Source organism: Catharus ustulatus, chromosome 25 (genome assembly GCF_009819885.2).
Source record: "Catharus ustulatus isolate bCatUst1 chromosome 25, bCatUst1.pri.v2, whole genome shotgun sequence".
In the NCBI taxonomy this organism is placed as follows: Eukaryota; Metazoa; Chordata; class Aves; order Passeriformes; family Turdidae; genus Catharus; species Catharus ustulatus.
In genome coordinates this window covers 272,516-293,838 of record NC_046245.1, presented here as the reverse complement: position 1 = coordinate 293,838, position 21,323 = coordinate 272,516, and the positions used below count along the sequence as shown (strand labels likewise).

Here is a 21,323-nt window from a genome sequence, read left to right as displayed (position 1 = left end):
ATACTGGAAACTTGGGTCCCCTCATCCCGTAACCATCACACCTTTTTTGGCGGGGGAAATTAGTTTTTGGGTAAATTAGCTCTTACCAGGCTCATCCTTTGTGGAGGAGAATGCCAGGGCCAGCACTCAGTCTGGCTGACTGTCCGTCCGTCCATCCCATCACCATTCCATATCCTTCGGAGCTCGCGGGGCCATCACACGCCTTCCCCCCACTTTTTTTTATCTTTTTTTTTTTTTTTCCGGGGGGGTTGGGGGGTGGAAGGCAAGGGGAAAAAGGGGTTGTGTGTGTGTAAGTAATTTTTCCGGTAAATTCCGTCTTGCCCCTTCCTCCTCCCCGACCGCCTTGACGGGCACCGGGGCTGACCGGGGCGGGGCAGCGCCCTCGGTGCGCAGCCGGCTCCGGTGCCAGCCCGGGATCGCGGGGCCGGTCCCCGGGCGGTGGCAGCAGCAGCAGGCGGCGCTGCGCCCCTTCGTGCCGGCTCCGGCTCCGCCGGGCTGCGCTCGGCTCCGCGCTGCCGCCCCCGCCCAGCCCCGCGCTGCCGCCCGGCGATGCCCGCGGCCCCCGGCGGCTGCGGCCCGCGGAGGCGGCGCTGACCGGCGGAGCGGAGCGGCCCCCGGCCATGGGCAGCGTCGGGCCCCGGCCGCACCGAGGCCTCTGGCAGGTACGTGCGGAAAGTTTGGCGGGGGGGAACGAGACGGCACCGCCGGGGCGGCTCCGGTGGCGGAACAGAGCGCCGCTCCGAGGGGACGCTGAGTCCCGACGAGGGCCGGGCAGCCGGGCTCGGGGAGCCGCCGGGATCGGCGCGCAAGCGAGCACCGGCGGCACCGGGTGCCGGTCCCGGCTCCGCCGTGGGGTCCAGCGCTCCCGGCTCTGCCCGGCCGCCGCACGTCGCTGCCCGGTCCCCGCGTGTCCCGGTCCCCTGTCGCCCTCCGGGGCTGCCCGGTGCCGGTGCGGGGCTCGGGAGGGCCCCTGCAGTGAGTTTCTCGGGGCCAGCTCTGCCCTGCGCCCCGTCACCGGCGGGTCCGACAGCAGCGGCGCCCACGGTTCCTGCCCGCCCCGGGGCTGTGCGGGGGTTCGGACCCAGAAGGGCTCTGTCCGGCACCGGCTCCGGCAGTGGGCTCGTCACGGATGCTGTTTTACCAGCCCTGCGAAGCCACTCGCCTTTCTGGGAGGCAAAGCAGTGCTGGAGCGATCCCAGGTTCTGCAGCCAAGGATGCTCCTTTACTCTGGAATGGGCCATGGATCCCAACTGCTGCTGCCTTCAGCACAAGCTGTCCCTGCAGCCAAAGCCTTGAGCAGGACAGGATGGGATGGGGGCTTTAATGTTGCTCTGCTTCCTCCCTCTCTGCTGCAGCTCCTCCAGCCAGGATGGGTTTGCCTCTGGCCAGAACCAGGCTGCAGTTGGGCAGTGGCACTGAGAGCCAGTGGCTCCTGGGGTGGCTCGAGGGGCACAGGATGGGCATGGGTCAGATGCCCCCATCACCACGAGCAGAGGCTCAGTGGCCCGAGGAGAGCGTGAGCTGTACCAGTCCATTCTGGAGTCACGAGTTTGTCCATGCCGTGGGTGCCAAGGCAGGGAAGCAGGAGGCTCCTGCTGCTCATCCCTTTTGCTGCAGGGAGAGGCCTGGGCAGCTGTTCAGTGTGTGGGTGCCCTTTACCTGGAAGAGCTCACCTGTGCTGGGACACCCACACCCCAGCAAAGAGCCTGCACAGGTGAGGTGTTGTATCCCTTGGGAAACAATCCTGGCACTCGATGAGGCTGAGGTTTGGACTGCTGGCAGAGCTGACCTTCAAAATGCCAGGGGCAGTGGGGTAGTGGGATCCACCTGTGAGTGAGCAGGAACAGGCCCATGCTTGGGTGGAATTAAAAACTCTTCTGCTCATCTTGGCTGGGAAGGAAATGCTGCAGATGCTGGAGGAATGAGCAAGAAGCTGGAAATAAATCAGTGTAGAGAAGAGGATGAAGGAGCCCGCTTGGGGGACGGAGTCCTTTGTGTTTCTCTGTGCTCCCAGGCCACCTCTTTGCCGGGTCAGAGGGCACATGCTTCATGCTGCCCCCATAAGCACATCTTTGGGCCTGGACCACTGTGACTATGTCTCGATTAAGTGCTAAAATTAAATGTGCAAAAGGACACTGGTTGCAACTGAGATTGATAGTCTGAGAGATTGGGGAACTTGACAGTTCCTTCAGGTCCCATCTCAGACCCAAAAGGCAAAAGCAACAAAAACTGTTAGTGAAAAAATCCACAAAATTCCAAACAGCATGTAACAGAATGGAGAATACTGAGATTTTCAATCAAAATTAAGTGTTTTGACATGCCAGAATACCACTCTTCTTTTCACTGATGTTCCAGGCTGAAAAATCTCAAGTCAGACCAAACATTTGTAGTTGTAATCTCATGACACTGGAGGTTGGTAACTGTCAAAACAGCAATTTCTGCGGAGCTGTTTTTTCTAATGGGAGTTTGGGCATGAGTGGGAGCTCTGAGTGCCTCTGCCAGCATGGAGCACTGGAGGCACCTTGTCCTCGTGCTCCCCTGAGCAACATGTGTTCTGACCACCAGCGTGGCTCCTGCTCAGCTCAGTGGCTTCCCTTCGGGGTGTGGCATGGACAGTGTGGATTGCATTATTGATAACACCGTAATTTATTTATGCTTCCTTGGCTATAGCAAACAGCTCAGCCTTTCCGAGCTAATGGGAGCGTGTTGCTGTCCTCTGTGGATGGAGCAGCCAGTGGAGTGCTTGGTTTTTGGTCCAGCTGTGAGGTTTAGGGATGTAAACTCACCTGGCCTGGAGGGTCCCGTGGAGATGGGCTCCTGCAGAGGGGCTCTGCTGTGTGCCCTGGGGCTCAGGTCTGGTGCCTGGGAGCTGGGCTGTGCCCCTGGCATGGAGCAGCAGCCAGGAAATCGGGGTCTCCTGATGGGGCCCAGCCTGCTCTGCTGGAAGGCACAAGGGAGGTTTGTTGGCATTGGGGACTCACTGTTGTAAAAACTGCACTAGCACTGTGTCTGCTGTCCACACATCTGGCTGGATGTGCCCCATATGGGTGAGACAGCTGCGTGCTTGTGCAGCTGGGACACAGCTCCTGGGGGGGCAGCGTGGGGCAGGGGTGACCCAGGGACAGGGGTGACCCAGGGACAGGAGTGACCCGGGGGCAGGGGTGACCAAGGGGCAGGGGTGAGCCGGGGACAGGGGTGACCCGGGGGTGGGGGTGACCCAGGGGCAGGCGTGACCCAAGGGTGGGGGTGACCCAGGGGCAGGAGTGACCTGGGGGTGGGGGTGACCCAGGGGCAGGAGTGACCTGGGGGTGGGGGTGACCCAGGGGCAGGCGTGACCCGGGGGCAGGGGTGACCCAGGGACAGGGGTGACCCGGGGGTGGGGGTGACCCGGGGGTGGGGGTGACCCAGGGACAGGGCTGACCCAGGGGCAGGAGTGATCCAGGGACAGGGGTGACCCGGGGATGGGGTGACCCAGGGACAGGGGTGACCCAGGGGCAGGGGTGACCCGGGGGTGGGGGTGACCCAGGGGCAGGCGTGACCCAAGGACAGGGGTGACCCAGGGCCAGGGGTGACCCAGGGGTGGGGGTGACCCAGGGGCAGGAGTGACCTGGGGGTGGGGGTGACCCAGGGGCAGGCGTGACCCGGGGGCAGGGGTGACCCAGGGACAGGGGTGACCCAGGGACAGGGGTGACCCGGGGGCAGGGGTGAGCCGGGGACAGGGGTGACCCGGGGGCAGGAGTGATCCAGGGCCAGGCGTGACCCAAGGACAGGGGTGACCCGGGGACAGGGATGACCCAGGGGCAGGGGTGACCCGGGGACAGGGGTGACCCGGGGACAGGGGTGACCCAGGGGCAGGGCACGTGCAGCGCTGAGGCACGCGCTGCTCTGGATTCAGGTGAAGGACTGAGCCGCTCTCAGAGAGCTGTTTGCTTTGTCATTGAGCAAATAGTGCATGTTTTAAGCTGACATCAGTATTTACACAGTGGGCTGTCACGTCTCCAAAGGGAGTCCAGCAGCACTGGCTGCTGTATGATCCTTCTCTGAGAAGCCTCATGCAGAGCATGTTCTGCTGCAGCACCAGAGATCACCTAAACACAGGTTTGCAGGACACAGTCTCACAGGCCCATCACATCACCTCCAGGAGCAAGGGTTTTCTTGTTGGGCTCTTTCTGGCCATGGAGGGGCTGGAGCAGGGGCAGCCCCTCATCACCCAGTGGGCAGGGATGGAGTCAGCAAGTGGGATGCTGCCAGCCACTCTTCAGTCTGCTCCTGGCCAAGCTGACCATCCCACAGCATTAATTAGAAGTATTTCCTTACTCTAAATTATTTTTTAGCATAAAATATGTGCGTTTGTCAATATATCTTTGTTTTTTACTGGGCAAATGTCAACACTTTTGATGACATTTTCTGATTTTTGTTTTCCAGATGGGAGAATCAAAGTGCAAAATATCACTTTGGAATGAAGCACTTTTCATTTTGAAATGTCAGTTGAAAACAGGAAAATTCATTTTTAAATGCTTCAGAACAAGAAATGTCTTTTTTACCCCTTCAAATCACTTTGTTTTGATTAAAAACGTCAGCATGTTGTGTCCCGGATCTTCATTAGAGGACTCAGTGGTTTCACTGTCTTATAGTCCAGAGCAGGTAGAAATTTCAAACACAGTTGAAAAGCAAAGATTTCTTCTCTGAGAGGTGTGGGTTTGTCCAGTGCGCTGCTGGAACGCTGCACTGCCCGTGGAGGGGACTGTGGGTGCAAGGTTGTCACAGGACAGGGGCACCCCTGGCCCCAACCTCAGTGTCATCACCACTCGTCTTTGGGGCGTCTTGTTAGGAAGTTATGATCCAGCACTAAAATTTTAGGGGGGAAATGGCTGTTTGGTGGACCTGGTTAGACCCCAGAGGAGATAGTGGAGGCTGGGGGTCACCATGTGCCTTGGCAGGAGCCAAGCAGTGACATTGTGCAGAGCGCCAGAGCTGCTCCCGCCTGAAGGGCTGTGGCTGTAAATAGTGAAGAGAACATATTTAAAGAACTCAGCAGTAAAATACAAAACTTTTTGGGATTTACATTTTTCCTTAGGGGCTCTAAATTATGTAAAACTTGGCTTCTTCCCAGCACATGCTGCCTGGAGTGGGAGTGGTGCCAGTGTGGTGCCAAGAGAGGTTTTTGGTCTGTCCAGGGGTAGCACCTGCTCCTGGAGAAATTTCAGTGGTGGGATGGGCACATGCTCCTGCACCTGAGTGTGTGTCCTGAACTGGGGCTGGTGGGATTCCCAGGTGTCCCCAGCCACTCCCAGGAGCACAGTGGCTCGCACTGATGGCAGGTATCCCTGCCCATGTCCTTTCTCTCCTTTCAGATGTGCTGATGTCTGCTCCTTGCAAAGACCTGACCCACCTGAGGCTGGCAGATGCACAGATGGGAGCGTGAATCCCCAGCAAAAGGTAACCATCACTCACCACTACCACTGCTGGTGGGATCTTTCTGTCCTGCTGAGATGGCCTGTGCTGCTGCTGAAGTCTGAGGTCATCTGAGGGTGGTGGGTGAATCACATCATCTCCCAGGGCCATGTCCCACAGCCAGGACACCCCAGTCCTCACAACGGTCAGGAGTCATACCACTGCGTGCAGGAGCATTGGTGAGTGGATCTGCACCTCCCAGCCCTCCTCAGTCCCTCTTCCTCCACATATCTCTTCTTCTTTTTGGTAGAATGAGTGAGAGAGATATACAGAGCCTGAGCAAATGGGTTTTGGTGCTCAGTCTCTGCCTTACCACGCTGTGGGGACGACTGACGCTGGCCTCCATGCATCATCACAGAAGCCACTCAGGTAGGGGAACAAGGTCCTGTCTGCATGTGTCACATGCTTGTGCAATCATCTGGGTCCCCATGACAATGGTAGCACTTTGGGGTCTTCACGGGATGTAGCTGTAAAGCTGTAAAGCTGCTCCTTGGAGTTAGGAGTTGTGAATACTCATTATGTGGCTTGGTGAGTTGGGATGGTCTGAGGAGTTAAAGAAGGAATTTGTTCATGTCTGTAGCAAAATCTGAGACATATTATGATCCATATATACATCTGATAAATCTGTGAATCTGTTACTGCAGTAATTCTTGCTCTGTGAGCAGTGGATGTAAATCTTTCCACCCGAGTTGTTATGAGTGTCACAAACCCTGCTTGTTATGTGGTGGACACTCTCCAGGTTTTCATTAGAAATAAAAATTGCCATCCCCCGGTTGCAAAGATCATATAGAAAGACAGAACAAATGTAAAGTGATGTAGAACTGAAAGTCTTGCTGTAAAACACCACTGTGGCTCTGAGATGTTCACTTGTTATTACCGACTGTGAATTTGAGATTTCCTCTCTGAGCATTGGGATGCTGCTTTGTGGCATGGGTGTGATTTTTTCGCGGGTTTATGTGAACCCATGGTTGAAGTTTGTGTCCGGAGTAGAGAAGCATCTGAGGAGTTGTGCTCAGCCCTTTGTGCCCATCCTCCCTCACACAGGAGCCTGATGGGCTGGGGGGATCCAGGCCTGGGGGCTCCTTGGAGCGTGGTGGGAGGACATGGGGAGGTGGATGCTGGTGCTGCTGTGGTCCTGGTGTTACTGAATTTACTGGCAGAGCTGTGCCCCTGGCAGCACAGGCAAACACTCAGATCCTGGGGCCCTGCTGTGTGCTCCATGTGCCTCTGCTTGGAAAGGGCATTTATGGGTTAATTTGAAACCATTCGTGCTCTTGATTGACCCCACACCTGACCCTGTCCTATTTCTGTCATTTTTGCCTGACAGTTAAAGCAGTTCTAATCCTGTAATCCCCACCCCCATTGCTTAAAACCAGAACCCATCTTCTGGAGTGACTCCCTCACCCAGTCAGTCAGCAGCTTCCTGCCTTTCCCTTGTCCTAACCCTGGACACCCCATCCTTGGAAGTGTCCAAGGCCAGGCTGCACAGAGCTCTGAGCAGCCTGCTCTGGTGGGAGGTAGCCCTGGTAATGGCAGGGAGTGCAGCAAGGTGAGCTCTGAGCTTGCTGAGTTCAGGGGCTTTACTCTCCTGTTGTCTGCCCTGTTGTTGCTGCATTTGGGACAGGTTTCAGTGAAGGTTGTGTTTGAAACATAATGCTGCATGATAATGCTGCTTTCATAATGCTGCATTCTCAGTGGCAGTGACATTTGTGTCCGGGGAAGCTGCAGTTATGTTTCTGTGTGGAGTTGAACTGTGTCACTGATGCCTGAGACCTCCCAGAATCAGAGATGCTGAGGGACAGATACATCCAGAGCTTTCATCCCATTAAAGAATTGTGTTTATTCACAGGTAAAACCACCTCAAAATTATCAATAGCAGAGGAAGATCTTTAATTGTGATCTCAAACTTACACATTTCTTGAAGAGAGAGTCCACATGCAAACCCTCTGTTTGCACATCTTACTGTGGCAACCAGATCTGATAATAGAATTACGGAATATCTTGAGTTGCAGGAGACCCACAAGGATCATTAAGTCCAACTCCTGGCCCTTCACACCAATCATACCGTGTGCCTGAGATCCCCTGTGCCCACCAGCACGTGGAGATGCTGCTCTGTCCAAGGAAAGCGCTGCTTCCTGCAGAGTGTGGTTGGATTTAAAGAGCCGCATGAATCAAGCACAGTCATTTGGAAACAGAACAGGAGACTCCTTGGTGATGAGTGATTCACCAGCAGTTTAATCCCCTGTGTAACACGGTGAGGTCTTAGTGATGAGCAAGGCTGGAATGTCTGGATCCAACTCCCACCAAAGCAGCCCCAGCACCTTCTAATGCTGATAATCAAAGGGCTGTCTTTGCCTTTATTTCTGTTCATCACTCAGCCTGAAGCAGAAGTAAAAGAGATTTAAATCAGCTGCGGTTTTTTCTTTTGGGAAATTAGGTTCTCTGGGCATTGCCTGGCACTTACATGCATCCAACTTCTCTTCATTTTGTAGCTCTTCACAGTATTTTACACTGAGCATGTGGAGTTGTGCCCACGCTCCCTGAGACGCTCAAATTGTGTCATTTCAGGTTATGCCATAAAAACCCCATGTTCTGCTGCTCATTTAAAGGTCAACCAGAGTAGGACAGCATTTTTATTTTATTTTTGCATGCAGGATTCAAAAGCCTTTTGCTCTTAAAATTCTTTTATGGCTCCACGAGATAAGCTGTGTCTTTTCAAAAAGGGTTCCAGTGGGGAAATACCAGTTAAATGGGAGGGAGAAGCATGCCAGAAGCTCTGGAACTTATCCCAGGCTCCCGGGAGGTTTCCTGCTGTCGGTGTTAAACACACCATCCATCTGATACGCATTTTGTTCCAAGTTTCCTGCTGCTCAGCAAAAGGAGAAGCAGCTGCAGGGAGCTCTGAGCCCGCTGCTCGCGCTGCACGAGGGCTCACCCTCCCTGCTCGCATTTCCAGGGGTGGGACATGAAAGCTCTGGCTCCTCTCTCCTGCTGGATCCCTCCTGGGGATGCTCATCTCCTCTGCAGCGAGGGAACAGCAGTGTCTGCTGCTGACGTCCTGGGAATCACCGTTTTGAGGCAGAGGGATTTCTTTGCTCTCAGTTACAAACCCCAAACTCCTGTGCACGCTGGGGTCTGGCACAGTCCAGTTGCCTGCAGGGCTGGGGAGACAAGTGAATCTGGTGTGCCTGAGCTGAGGTGCTTTATCCCAGCTGGGATGGCCCTTACCCCATGGGCAGTCAGCTCTGCTCAAATGCCACGGCCTGGGAGGGGGATGCAGTGTGTCCTGCTGCCAGGGCTGGGGCTGGCACCTGAGGGACAAATCTCCAGGGCCATCGTGTCCTAGAGCAGCGTGCCAGCTGGTCACAAGGCAGTGCAGTGGGGAATGGCTTTGAACTGGGAGGAGACAGGTTTTGATTAGATGTTCAGAAGAAATTCTTCCCTGTGAGGGTGGTGAGGCCCTGGCACAGGGTGCCCTTGAACACATTCCTGAAGTGTCCAAGGCCAGGCTGGATGGGGCTTGGAATAACCTGGTCAAGGGGAAGGTGTCCCTGCATGGCATGGGATGGAATAAGGTGATTTTTAAGGTCCTTTCCAATACAAACCACTCTCTGATTCTACAGTTCTACGACCTTTAGGCAAATGGAAGTATTTTGTGACCTGAGAGCAGGATGGGTTCTGGGGCTGCATGCCATCAGTAGAGCTCTTGCTGTGAGGCTGTGTGTGCCCCGAGGGGGCTGTGGGGCTGTGTTAGGGGCTCTGGGGCTGTGCCAGGGGCTGTGGGGCTGTGTCAGGGCAGTGGGGCTGTGTTAGGGGCAGTGGGGCTGTGCCAGGGGCTGTGGGGCTGTGCCAGGGCTGTGGGGCTGTGTTAGGGGCTGTGGGGCTGTGCCAGGGGCTGTGTGTGCCCCGAGGGGGCAGTGGGGCTGTGCCAGGGGCAGTGGGGCTGTGTTAGGGGCAGTGGGGCTGTGCTAGGGGCAGTGGGGCTGTGCCAGGGGCTGTGGGGCTGTGTTAGGGGCAGTGGGGCTGTGCCAGGACAGTGGGGCTGTGTTAGGGGCTGTGGGGCTGTGTTAGGGGCAGTGGGGCTGTGCCAGGACAGTGGGGCTGTGCCAGGGGCAGTGGGGCTGTGCCAGGACAGTGGGGCTGTGTTAGGGGCAGTGGGGCTGTGCCAGGGCTGTGGGGCTGTGTCAGGACAGTGGGGCTGTGCCAGGGGCAGTGGGGCTGTGCCAGGGGCTGTGGGGCTGTGCCAGGGGCTGTGCCAGGGGCAGTGGGGCTGTGTTAGGGGCAGTGGGGCTGTGCCAGGGGCAGTGGGGCTGTGTTAGGGGCAGTGGGGCTGTGCCAGGGGCAGTGGGGCTGTGCCAGGGGCTGTGCCAGGACAGTGGGGCTGTGTTAGGGGCTGTGGGGCTGTGCTGGGGCAGTGGGGCTGTGCCAGGGGCTGTGGGGCTGTGCCAGGGGCTGTGTTAGGGGCAGTGGGGCTGTGCCAGGACAGTGGGGCTGTGTTAGGGCTGTGGGGTACCTGCCCCACACAGGCAGCTCCTCCTGGGCAGGGACTCTGAGGCTGCAGGTCCAGCACCGCAGTGCCCCACACTCAGCTAACTGCAGTAAGGCAGAGGGAGTCAAATTTCTCTTTATCTCTGAGCTGCACCTTTCTGAGCAAATTAAAAGGGCTTTGACACGTTAGCAAACTGCTATTGCATGGTTGTAATGAGCGATTTCTCAGTTCTGCCTGGCTCCCCCTCGGCTGAGCCTTTGAAAATTAGCTGAAAATGAGCAGCCGGAGAGCAGGAATGCAAGGGAGCAAGGGGTTGCCTGGGCAGCTCTCCCGGGAAGAGCTCTGCTAATGAGGCTTTTCTGAAAATGAGTCAAAACCATAACTACGTGTTAACACTGAGGTTTGAGGGTGTAAAATTCCCCGGTGAGATGCACGGGGTGGAAGAGTGACTCCTTGTGGTCCTGGACCGCAGAGTGACAGTAATGTGGGTTCATAGGCAGCCAAACCCAAGGATCTCTACTTCTTTCTCAGATTATCTGAAAAATCCCATGAAGCATAAAAAAAGGGCAAAACAGTCATGTTTGCTCTTCAAATAATTGCTTTCCTTTTCACTTTCACCGAAGTCTACAATTTCTTTATGCAAAAAGAATGGAATTCATTATTACGATGGCATTTCAAGTCGAAGATAACATTTGTGGCCAGAGATGCTATTACAAAATATTCCATATAATAGTTGTGTAATTATTATGGACAGAAATGAAAGTAAGGGTTCATTAAAAGAAAATTACCATGAAATAGCAATAAATAAAGAAAATTAAAGGCATGGTGATTGTGCAGCCCACTGTGCCTGTGTGTGGTGGGTGCAGGGCACAGGGCTGTGTCCTGGGGCAGCTCTCACATCCTCTGTGTCTCCTGTCTGGCGCTCAGACACGGTGGGAGCAGGAGGGCAGGGAGTGCTTTGGCTGGAGCTGGTGCAGCCATGCCCCGCTGGCACAGGCCAGGCCTTTACACTTAGACGAGCTTTTCCGAGCAGGGATGTGAAAAAATGTCTGCAAGACAAAAGTGTTTCCCCCAGCGGTGGGAGAGAGATCCCATTTCCCTCAGCTTTCCTTGGAGAGGCGAAGTGGCTGCGTTCCCAAAGCTGGGCAGTGTTTGCTGGTGGGTGTGGGGACCTGCCAAGGTGGCACTGGCTGTGACACGGGCCAGCTGTCCTGGTGTCACTGGGGTGGATGGCATCCCCAGCAGGACACTCCAGCAGTGACCGGGGGTGAGGCAGAGCTGGGAGCTGGGGCAGGATGGGGCAAATGCAGGGTGGGTCAGAGCAGGGATGTGCTGGGAGGGGACAGAGTGTTCTCAGCTCCCTGCAGCGGCAGCACACATCGTTCCACACAGCCCTGCACGTCCTGCTTGCACCTCCTTCCAAACCTTCCCTCTGGGGACAGCTCCTGCACTCCGGAATGTGGGAGGTGTCTGAGCCAAGGGATGCCCTGATGCCTGCTTACCTGCAGGCAGGTGTGTTTTGGGATGCCACACTGCCGGAATGCAGCTTTCCTGTCCTCTGCCCAGCCTGGTTCCTGTTTGCTAGGGAATGGAAGCCTGTTCCTGGTGACCCACAGGACCCGAGGCGTGCCCGTGTGTGGCTCTGCACTGCTCCTCCAGTGCTCATTAAGCAGGACCTGCACGGATCTCTGGGGTCATGGGAATGAAGTCTCTCAGCCCTTTCTGGCTGATTTGTATTGTGCTTGTGTGGGCCATTACCCAGCCGAAGCACTGATTTGAGATGCTAACCAGCTCTAAACTCTGATCCCAGAGGCGATCAGCCAACACAGTAGCTTTCTATTTTCCTTAATATTTTAATGGCACTGGGAGGGGGAGCAGCAGAGCAGCTTGGATTGCTGATGAACACCATGACATTTCTCTGCCACTGCAGGGTGGAAACCCATCCTGATCCTTCCTTCTCCAGGCAGAGGGTGGGTGATGGCGAGCTGGAGGCTTTGGCTGTAGCGGGGTGGGAGGTGGTGGTGCTCTGCTTGAAGCCAAAAGCAGCACAATGCACCATCCCCTTTTGTAGCAGAGTGCATGTCATTATCAGCTGCAATTAGCTGATGTGCTCATTAGTTTCAATAATTAGTTTCAATAAAGCTCTTGGCTTAGCTGTGGCAAGAGGGGATCAGTTTTGGAGGGTGGTATGGGTGTGAGAGCTGTTGGGAGCTGGAGCTCAGATGCAAGAGGTGTGGAGCAGGAGTCACCACTTCTCCTGACAGGTGTGCTGGGAAGATGCTGTGCCCAGACACCTGCGTGTCACCAGCAGCCCTGGCTGGTTCCTGAGGCTGGGCCAGCGCCGCACACCCCGGACTCTCCCAGGGCCTTGGGCACAGCTCACAGCAGCTCACGGAAGGGCACTGGGCAGCAGGTGGTCTGGGGTCTCTGCTCAAGGCACTGGGCAGCCCATGGCCCGAGGTCTCTGAGGCCTGAGGTGGCCGTTTCTCCTCCTGCAGTGCACGTGGAGCCCGGCACGTGCGAAGTGATCGCCGCTCACCGGTGCTGCAATAGGAACAAGATCGAGGAGCGCTCGCAGACGGTGAAATGCTCCTGTTTCCCGGGACAGGTGGCAGGGACAACACGGGCAGCTCCCTCCTGCGTGGACGGTGAGTGCCCCGTGGTGCAACTCCACCTTTTTCAATCCCTGACCTCATCTTTACATGTGGTACAGCTGGTGTGGGATGTCCATCCCCCTGTCCGTGTCCCTGCCCAGGGATCCTGCAGCAGAGCAGTGGGGAAGGGGGCACATTTTGGGGACACTAACACAGTTGGTGTGGCTGTGATACTCCACTCTGAGCAGCCCTGGGCTGTGTGCTGTGGGGGAGTTACTGGGGTTCCAGCCTCACTGTGCTGGGGTCAGGTCTGCAGCACTGATCCCTGCACGTCTCCTCACCCTGCTGGAAGCCTGGATGTGATTCCAGCCATGCAGCACCTTTGCCTGTGAGGAGCACCAAGCAAAACTCAAACTGTGTGTGTTTTATTGAATGCCATGACCAAAGAGTTATCAGGAGCACCGCCAGCCCCTGACAGCATGGTATTGATTTGCCTGACAGCCAATGCCCTGGGGCTGCAGTTCTGTGCAACACTAAGTAATGCCAGAATGAATTGTCAGGAAAGGCTCTTGTTGTCCCCAGCTGCTCAGGTCATATTGTTCCCAACTATGAGAGAGCCCGCTCTGGTTGCCCAAACTGGAGGCATGACTCACAAGACCCTAATAGAGCAGAGTGGTGGGGGCAATCCCTTTATTCTGTAAGAGGAGCCTGACACAGGTTATTGAACAGCACTGCTCTCGCTGGGAGTGAGGACACTGGGCTCTTTTTTCCTGGGGCAGTGAGAGAAAGCAGGGTGTTCTGGAGGCAGGTGGAGCAGTTGGGTCAGGCAGGTGAGGAGCAGCTCCTTGGCCAGGGCTCCTTGGTGTGAGCTGTGCTGGAGAGAGGGGCTGTATCCCCTGGTGTCACAGCCGGGCCGCTGATCCCCTCCCTCGTGTCCCCCAGCCTCCATCGTGCTGCAGAAGTGGTGGTGCCAGATGGAGCCGTGTCTCCAAGGGGAGGAATGCAAAGTGCTGCCTGACCTCTCGGGATGGAGCTGCAGCAGTGGCAACAAAGTGAAGACGACCAAGGTTCGTCCCTGGCAGGTGATGGGGGAACCCAGCTGTGCCTTCCCCAGCCGGGGGCAAGCAAAACCCAGAAGTGCACACACATTCTGTGGGGAAGGAGAGAGCTCCAGCTCCTTCAGGAGCAGCTTGGTAAGGAGTCAGTGAAGCAGAGCAGAGGGTCCAGGCTGTGCCCTTGTCACTGCTGCTGGAGGGGCTGGCAGGTGTACCACAACCTGAGTGGATGCCACAGCTTTTCCAACTGATAATTCTTTTGGGTGGCTTGGTGCTGGATGGCTCAGTCCCTGGGCAGACATCCTAGGTGTGTCTCTGTAACGTCCCAGGTCTCCCACGGTGGCTGGGTTTCTTCCCAGGGCAGCAGGTTGCCCTTCCCAACCCAGTGGCACAGCCCTGAATGTGTCCCTGTTCCCTGTCTGAGGCAATCATTTGTGACAGAGCACTACACGATTATTATTTTTGTGGCTTGCTGAATGCCCCAAAGAACAAGGTGTAATTAAAATTTTATCAAACTCATTAGTAATTACATATATGCCATGGCTAATCAGTTGCATAATTTTGTAATCATTGTTCATACTGTTGAGTGTAATTATTCCTTATGCTTTCATTTTCCTCGCCCCACATCCCCCACCACAAAATTATTGTATTAAGCCACGTCGGGATTTTTTTCATTTCTGCTGTTATTTTTGTGCACAGAAAGCACTTTCATCCTGAGGTGTTTCTGTGGACATCCAAAAAGGTTCCTCCCTCCCTGAGCATCCATCACTGACCAGTAATTGCAGCATTACATTCAGCTGGTTGTCTTTTTCCCCTTTTAGTGTTGCTTCATTGGTTTCCCCCAGCTACTAACTTAGGCCAAAGCCTCTGCTCTGGCTTTGCTGTCTTGAATTCTCACTGGAACCATTCCTGTCTGGAATGGGAGTGGGACTCGGGAGCTGCTGCTCTCCTGCCTCATCCTGCAGACCCCTCCATGGCCAACCTCCTTTTGGGTGCCATGCCCTCCTCAGGGAAGTGGCAGTTTGGAAACACAGCCCCATGTTTTCAAAAGGATTTCTGGTGACTTTGGGTGATTTCAGTGACTTTGGAATGGTGCCAAAGGGCAGGATTTGCATCTCAGTCCCCTGTGCAGACAGACCTCAGTGGGAGCTGCAGCCAGAGCACAGAAATCACAAACCATCCATAAGCCAACATTTGGAATGGGCACTCCATTAAATGAAAGCAAAGAGCAAACCTTATTGGCACCTCTTCAGGCTGTTTGCTGATCATTCACAGATGGGGAATCAGCGGGATGCATTGGATAACTTCTCCTCTCCCCTGCAGGTCACTCGATAGCCTCTGTGCAGCGTGGCCCTGGCTGACCAGCCTTGGCGTGGGTCCTGGTGCTCCCGTGAGCAGCAGGATGTGCCCAGTGCCTGCAGAGCTGGGATGCTCCAGGGCTACCATCCTGCACCCATCAGCAGGACTGTGACAGCTGCTGGACCGGAGCATCCGCTGAGCCCAGCTGCCGTGGAGCTGCAGGCAGGGACCCCAGTGCAGCTGCCAGAATCCCCTCACTCCACAGTTTCCTCCTTTTCTGTGGACACCAACCAAGAAATGGGCTCGTTCTCCAAGCCTCCTACATAAAATACTCCCACTATGTAAGAGCTGTTGACAATACAGAGACAGACAGGCAGCAGGCCTCCAAAAGGTTCTTTAATCTGAATAGCTGAAATCATTGCTGTGAGTTGCCTTTCCCTGAATCCAAGTTGCAGTCAGGAATCAGGAAGTCAATGGCTTTGTGAAATCTTTCCCCATGTGGCTCCTGGCCCTGGGGTTCCTCGGAGCAGCTGCTGAGCTCCAGCCTGATCCTGAGTCACTGGGGGCTGCTCAGCCCTCGGAGCACTGAGCTTTCCCTGCCCCGCTGCCTTCCTGCCATGCACATGCAGCAGATGTGGTCAGAGGGTGTCTGACACACTGTTGGCCCCCAGGGACGGTGAGATGTCTCCATGGCGCATGCTGCTGGTTGCTCCTTCCTCGGTAATTGCATTAATAAGGTTGCAAATTTAATGTTTTCCACCATGCAAGTCCCAGGCACTGAGTTTCTGCTTGTGTTTGCAATTGAATTTCAGAGTTGTGTGAGGGGATCTCTCTCTCTGCAACTCTGGGGTGTCTGGGGCATGCAGGTGCCCAGACAGAGCCTCAGACTGAGCCACATTTTGTTGCAGTAATCCAAAATAAAGAAAAATGTACCACCTCCTGGCCCTGAGCTCATGACCTTCTCCAGGACATGCCATTTCCTGAGGTGCAGCAGCTCAGGGTGGGAAGGATGTGAGCTCTGTGCCCCTGATGTCAGAGTGCTTGGGACCCTGGGGCTATGGGACCAACACCTCCAGCCCTGCTCTGTGACTGCTCTGGGACCCTGCTGGGGATGTGCTGGTGCAGGAGGGGCTGGAGATGATGTGGGGCCATGGCAGTGAGAGGGTCACTGGTGTTTGCTGCCTCCTGCCCTGGCTCCCACCACAGGACTCATTATTGAGACGTTTTTGTAATGGGGTATGTAATACCCTCTCCAGATGTGATGTAAATACCAAACTGTGAAATAATAAATTAATTTTAATCTCTGCAAAGAATCTTTTCACTCAGCAGCAAAGGGGGGCTCTGAGAGTGTTTCTCATGCTGCTGAATCTGAGGTGAAGGGGCTGGGGACTGCCCTGGCCATTCCAATCCCAACCAGGTTGTTCGGTGGTGACTCTAGGTGGGAGCTGAAAGCCTGTTGTGGCCAGCAAAGACTGATTAGCTCATAGTGATCCTAAAGAAAAGTGCATTAATTTCTACAGGGTGCTTTGCTGAGAGCTTCTCTTGTCCTGTCCCTCCACCCCTCCACCTTTGTGTGGCAGTTCCCACTGCTGCAGTGCCATCTCCCCACAGATCTGCCCCTACCAAAGTCCAGACTGTGATTGTTAGGTCCCCCCCTGGAGCCCTGTCCCCTCTGAGAACCCAGGCTGCTGAATGCAGAGTGAGAATCTCTTATTTCCAGTAGCAAACACCAGGCTGCAGATGGGAGCATCCCTGCTTGGCTGAGCATTCTCACAGCTGGCTCATAATGTGAAGGATCCACTCTGCAGAAGTGTTGGGGTTGATACCTACATTGATATAAAAGCATTTTATTGTCTGCATAATAGGCACCCTTGAAGCTTATTTTTCATTTGCTGCAGTGCACAGTTTAGTGAGGAAATAGCCCCTTGGTGTCTCTGCTGAGTACTGACCTCGCTGCTATCACACCATCAGAGTACACAAATATTCAAATTGCTGCTCCTCTCCTGGCAGGTAAAAGCGTTTCCAAGGAAAACGTTGCAGCCTGCAGGGCTGCTGGTGTTATTTCTGACTCCTGAGTAGCCAGGGAAGGATGCTCCTGCCACAACTCCTGGCCCTCTGCCCTTCTTCCACTCACTGAATTTTCAATGCTTTCCCTCGGCCAAGCAGACGAACAGCAATAAAGGAAGGAAGAGGGTGATGGTGATGGGAACATCTCCAGGCTGAGGCAAGGACTTTGCTGCCCTGTCTCAGTGGGACAATGCTGCCTGCATGGTCCCAGCCCCCTGCACACCCCAATTCCTTCTCCACATGTGGCCACACTGCTGGTCCCTGGAGCACAAATCAGACCCTGCAGCTGCAGCAGCAGCTTGGACACCCCAGGGTCCCACACCCTGCCCAAGTCCCCATCTTGGTGGGGAGGTCTTGTGCCGAGTTCCATCTTGGCACATCCGTGCAGCAGCTGACTGGGAGCTTGCACAGACAAGATTTGAAGTTTCCCGAGGGGTGATTAGTTAGAGGAAACTGTCACAGATAACGTACTTTCAATATCGTCTCCCTGGGTATTATAATTACATCCCATTCAATTAGTCTTCAGGGGAAAAAAAAAGTCTTTTGTATTAAGATTTGGTGGAGAATTATTAGAGAGAGAATTAAAAGACAAGGATTCCATTTTACCTACAAATACTAAAAGCATAATGCATAAAATACCCCCCAAATTACAAGCTGACTAAATTTAGAGCTGTGCTAGGAGGTGAAATGAAAGGTAAAATGAAACCCTTTGAGCAGTACAAGGTGCAGTATTATCAGAGAAATAAGATGGAAACATAATTAACCACCCAGCATTATGCTGAAAGATGGCAAGTTGAAATGGGAGACAAAATTAGGTGAAATTGCAGAGCAGGTTCATTTATTTCTATTTTATAAATCAGTGTTACCTGTCAGCAGTGATGCCAAGCCAATCCAGAGCAGGACTTTTCCAAGGGATGCTGTTCACAGGGACCTCACCTTGTCCAGGCTGGGGCTGCTCTCCTGGGTGGTGAACTCTGTGTCACTGCAGGAGCAGGTGATGCTTCCAAGGGTCACATCTTTGGTGCCCTTTCCTTCACCCAGCCATGGTGCCCTCAGGCCACATCTGGTCTGTCCTCTTCCCCAAAAGCTGGCTCCCTTTCCCTGATGCTCTGCTGCTCTAACTAGTGCCAGCCTTCTGACTTTTGCAGGTGTTGCTCCAATGGCATCTCACAAGGAACCTACCATCTGTGGCCTCTTGCACTGATGGCCTGAATTCCAGTTTAGGGCTGGAGGAACATTTTCTTTAACTGTGCTGAATTTCCTCTTCTCAGGCTTAATTGGCTCCCATTCCCTATAACCTCTGCCCCCTCCACCCTCCTGCCATTGCCCTGCTTGCTCCTCTCTGCCCATTTGCTTTATTGCTGCTTTTCAATTAATTCAAACAAGAATTGTCTTTTCCTGAAGTGGAAAGATTTTTTGTTAGAATCCCCTTAGCTATGCAAAAACATCCCTGTGCATCTCCCGTGCTCAGGAATGGAGAAAACTGGAACTGGCTGAACTGAAGAGCAGCAGAATCTGTCTCGTGCAGCTTACAGGATTCACAGAGGTGGCAGGTGCATGTGGCTGTTCTGGCACTCGTGTCTTTGGACATGAGCATGTGAGTCAGGCTTTTTTCTACTTTGCCAATTTTTTTTCCTTTTTTTTTTTTTCTTTTTTTTCTTTCCCCTCTCTGGCTTGTTTGCAAGCAGATGTATCCCTGTTTTGGGGATGTGAAGCAAATGGCTTCAGCATCCAGACATGCTGCCCGATCCTTCCAGCACTCAGGACAGAAGCCAGCAGCAGCCACTGCCCCCAGTGCCAGGATGTGGCCTCATGTGGCCGTAGGGACGTGGGGCCATGGGCACCTTCCCCATTGCCTTCTATGCCATGGGGCTCCATTAGAATCACCAAGATAAAAATACAGCAGCACAGTTTTTTCTCTTGTTAATACACTGTGATGGGGTTGTTTGAAGCATTAGATGGCTCTTCCAAAAATGCATCCTCATGTTTTATTCAAATGTGCATTTGTGGAGATGTTCTTAAGGGAATGAATAAAATATTTATTCAGATGCTACTGTGCAGTGAAGGCAGTCAGGGCAGAGCTGCTCTCCTGCAGGCAGCCTGGCTCCTGAGGGGCCCTGGGGTCCCTGGGGATCACAGAATTGCAGAATATCCTCAGCTGAAGGGACCCACAAGGATCACTGAGCCCAGTTCCCAACCCTGCACAGGACATCCCAAGAGCCCCACCTTTGCCTGGTGTGGATGAGGGTTGCTGGCCCTTGCTGCCAGCTGCCTGGGAGACCCCAGCCCTCTCCAGAGGCTGTGGCACAGCCCTCCATGCAGAACTCGTGGATCCATCTGGCCCTGGAGCAGTCACTGCGTGACAGGATGGTGAGACACTGGCACAGGCTGCCCAGAGGAGCTGTGACTCCCCCATCCCTGGGAATGTTCTGGGCCATGTTGGACGGGACTGGCCTGCTAGAAGGTGTCCCTGCCCATGGCAGGAGCAGAACAAGGTCATCTTTAAAGTTTCTTCCAACCCAAACCATTCCAGGGTTCCACGATTCTGCTGTGTGTATTTTCTTCTGTCCAGGGTCAGTCTGTCTGTGCCACACTGAGGCAGGTGACATGGGACAGCCTGGGGACAGCTGTGGAGGTGGCACTGCACCATGGAGCAGTGCCCGTGTCCCATCCTGCTGCAGTCAAAACCCCATGCCTGACTCCCCTCCCAAGCTGGCAGAAGTCAGGAGTCCCAAGCACCGTATGTCTTTCCTCTCCACCTCCACCTCTGGGTCCCTGCATGCTGGGCAAAGGCAGATCATAGGATCGTAGAATCATAGAATATAGAGTCATAGAACCACAGCATCGTGCTCTGCCCTCCCCAGGAGAAGGGCATATGGACATGAGGGACTGCACAAACATGGGTTCATCCTGGGCAGGCTCTGCTTACTACCTGGATTAAATAGAGGCTCATTTTTATAAAGCGATTTCTAGCCTTGTTTTCCTGCTGGGGCAGCTGCAGTGGCCACAGCAGAAAAAGAGCCATTGGCTGGGGCAGAGCAGAGAGGGATGATGCAATTTAATTTGTGCATTTCCCAGCTTGTTAATCTCCTGATTTACTGCTCGTATTTGATTTCCATAGCATTGCTTCATAGTAAAGGGATTAGCGTGGACCTTAGGTCCGCTCTGATGCTCTACTAGAGATTACTGAGAAATTTTGCAGTTAGTTAATGGGTCAAATAGGTAGAAATGAAAATATGTATATGGTTTTGTTGACATTTGGAGGAGCATTTGGTCTGTGACCCATTCAGCATCCCCTGCTTCCTGGGTCATGGGGATCCTGAGCCACTGTTTCCTGTTTCACAGAGTTCCCAATACCCTGGTCCCAATCTCAGAGGGTCCCAATCTTCTGCTCCCCATCACAGGACAGTTTCAATCCCCTCTGCTCTGTCTCATGGGCATCTCAGTGCCCTGTTCCCAGTCTCACAGGGCCCCCAGTCCCCTGCTGCTGGGCCCAGAGCCCCAGATCAGGAGCCTCAGCATCTCTCCATTGTCAGGGTGATGGATGCTGTGGTGGCAAGCAGTGGTGCCTCCGGCTGCCAGTGCTGACAGGTGCTTTGGGCAGTGAGTAAAATCCCTGTGAATTGGTTTGAATTTTTCCTGTGCGCATCAGTGACACTGGAGGTTAATGTATTAGCAGACTGACCTGGATATGAACAAGTCAGACATTCCTAATAAATGCCTGCTAACTGAAAGCACAGACAAATTAGCACATGCTCCATTTCCGTCTAATAATGCGCTTTACTCTGGTCTCAGCTTCCCCACGTGTGTCAGGAGCCAGCTGCACCTGGAGCCCTGAGGAGCAGGACTGGCCACGTCCCTTGTGTCACCTTCTCTGCAATGCTCCCAGCCCAGCCTGGTCCTCTGAGCCACCAGCAGTGAGATCCTACAGGCAGAGAGATGCATAATTGATTTATTGGTAATGTGATATAGTGCACGGAGGCAGGATTAAGTAATGATCCTATTAAACACTCCGGGATGCATTCATATTAGTGAGCTCTAAGTCAATCAATTATTTAAATACAATAATACTTAAATACACGGGGAATCCTGTGATTATTACAGAGGCTGAGACCATGTTCATTAACAACAATAATAAATATAGTGGATACTCAGTTCTGTAAGGACTTTATCCTATGAATGGTGAAAACTGTGCAGGAACTGGAAGGCTGGGAGGACATGAATATGAATCAGCAGGATTATTACATACACCAGCACCAAGGGACAAAATTAATGTTTAAAATTCCCTGCAAAAACAAAATGTAAAATATGAAAACTTTTGCAATCAGTCATAATAATGAAATTTTGATTAGAAAGCCAGGATCA

The 21,323-nt window shown here is 53.9% G+C and overlaps 1 protein-coding gene across 6 annotated transcripts; it reads left to right on the top strand.

Annotated features, from left to right (window-relative positions):
* The first annotated feature begins 576 nt into the window (after window positions 1–576).
* Window positions 577–16,195, top strand: TAFA3 (TAFA chemokine like family member 3). Of its 6 annotated transcripts, none has more exons than XM_033080366.1 (5): window positions 577–662; window positions 5,355–5,439; window positions 12,442–12,591; window positions 13,480–13,604; window positions 14,916–16,195. In XM_033080366.1, exons 2-5 carry the CDS (start codon window positions 5,406–5,408, stop codon window positions 14,925–14,927), a joined length of 321 nt encoding a protein of 106 aa, XP_032936257.1. In that variant the 5' UTR covers window positions 577–662; window positions 5,355–5,405; the 3' UTR covers window positions 14,928–16,195. The 6 variants fall into 6 exon arrangements, with proteins under 6 accessions (XP_032936257.1, XP_032936252.1, XP_032936256.1 ...); XM_033080361.1 differs by lacking the exon at window positions 577–662 and adding an exon at window positions 5,705–5,823 and having other exon boundaries at window positions 5,352–5,439; XM_033080365.1 differs by lacking the exon at window positions 577–662 and adding an exon at window positions 5,560–5,633 and having other exon boundaries at window positions 5,352–5,439.
* The last annotated feature ends 5,128 nt before the right edge of the window (window positions 16,196–21,323 follow it).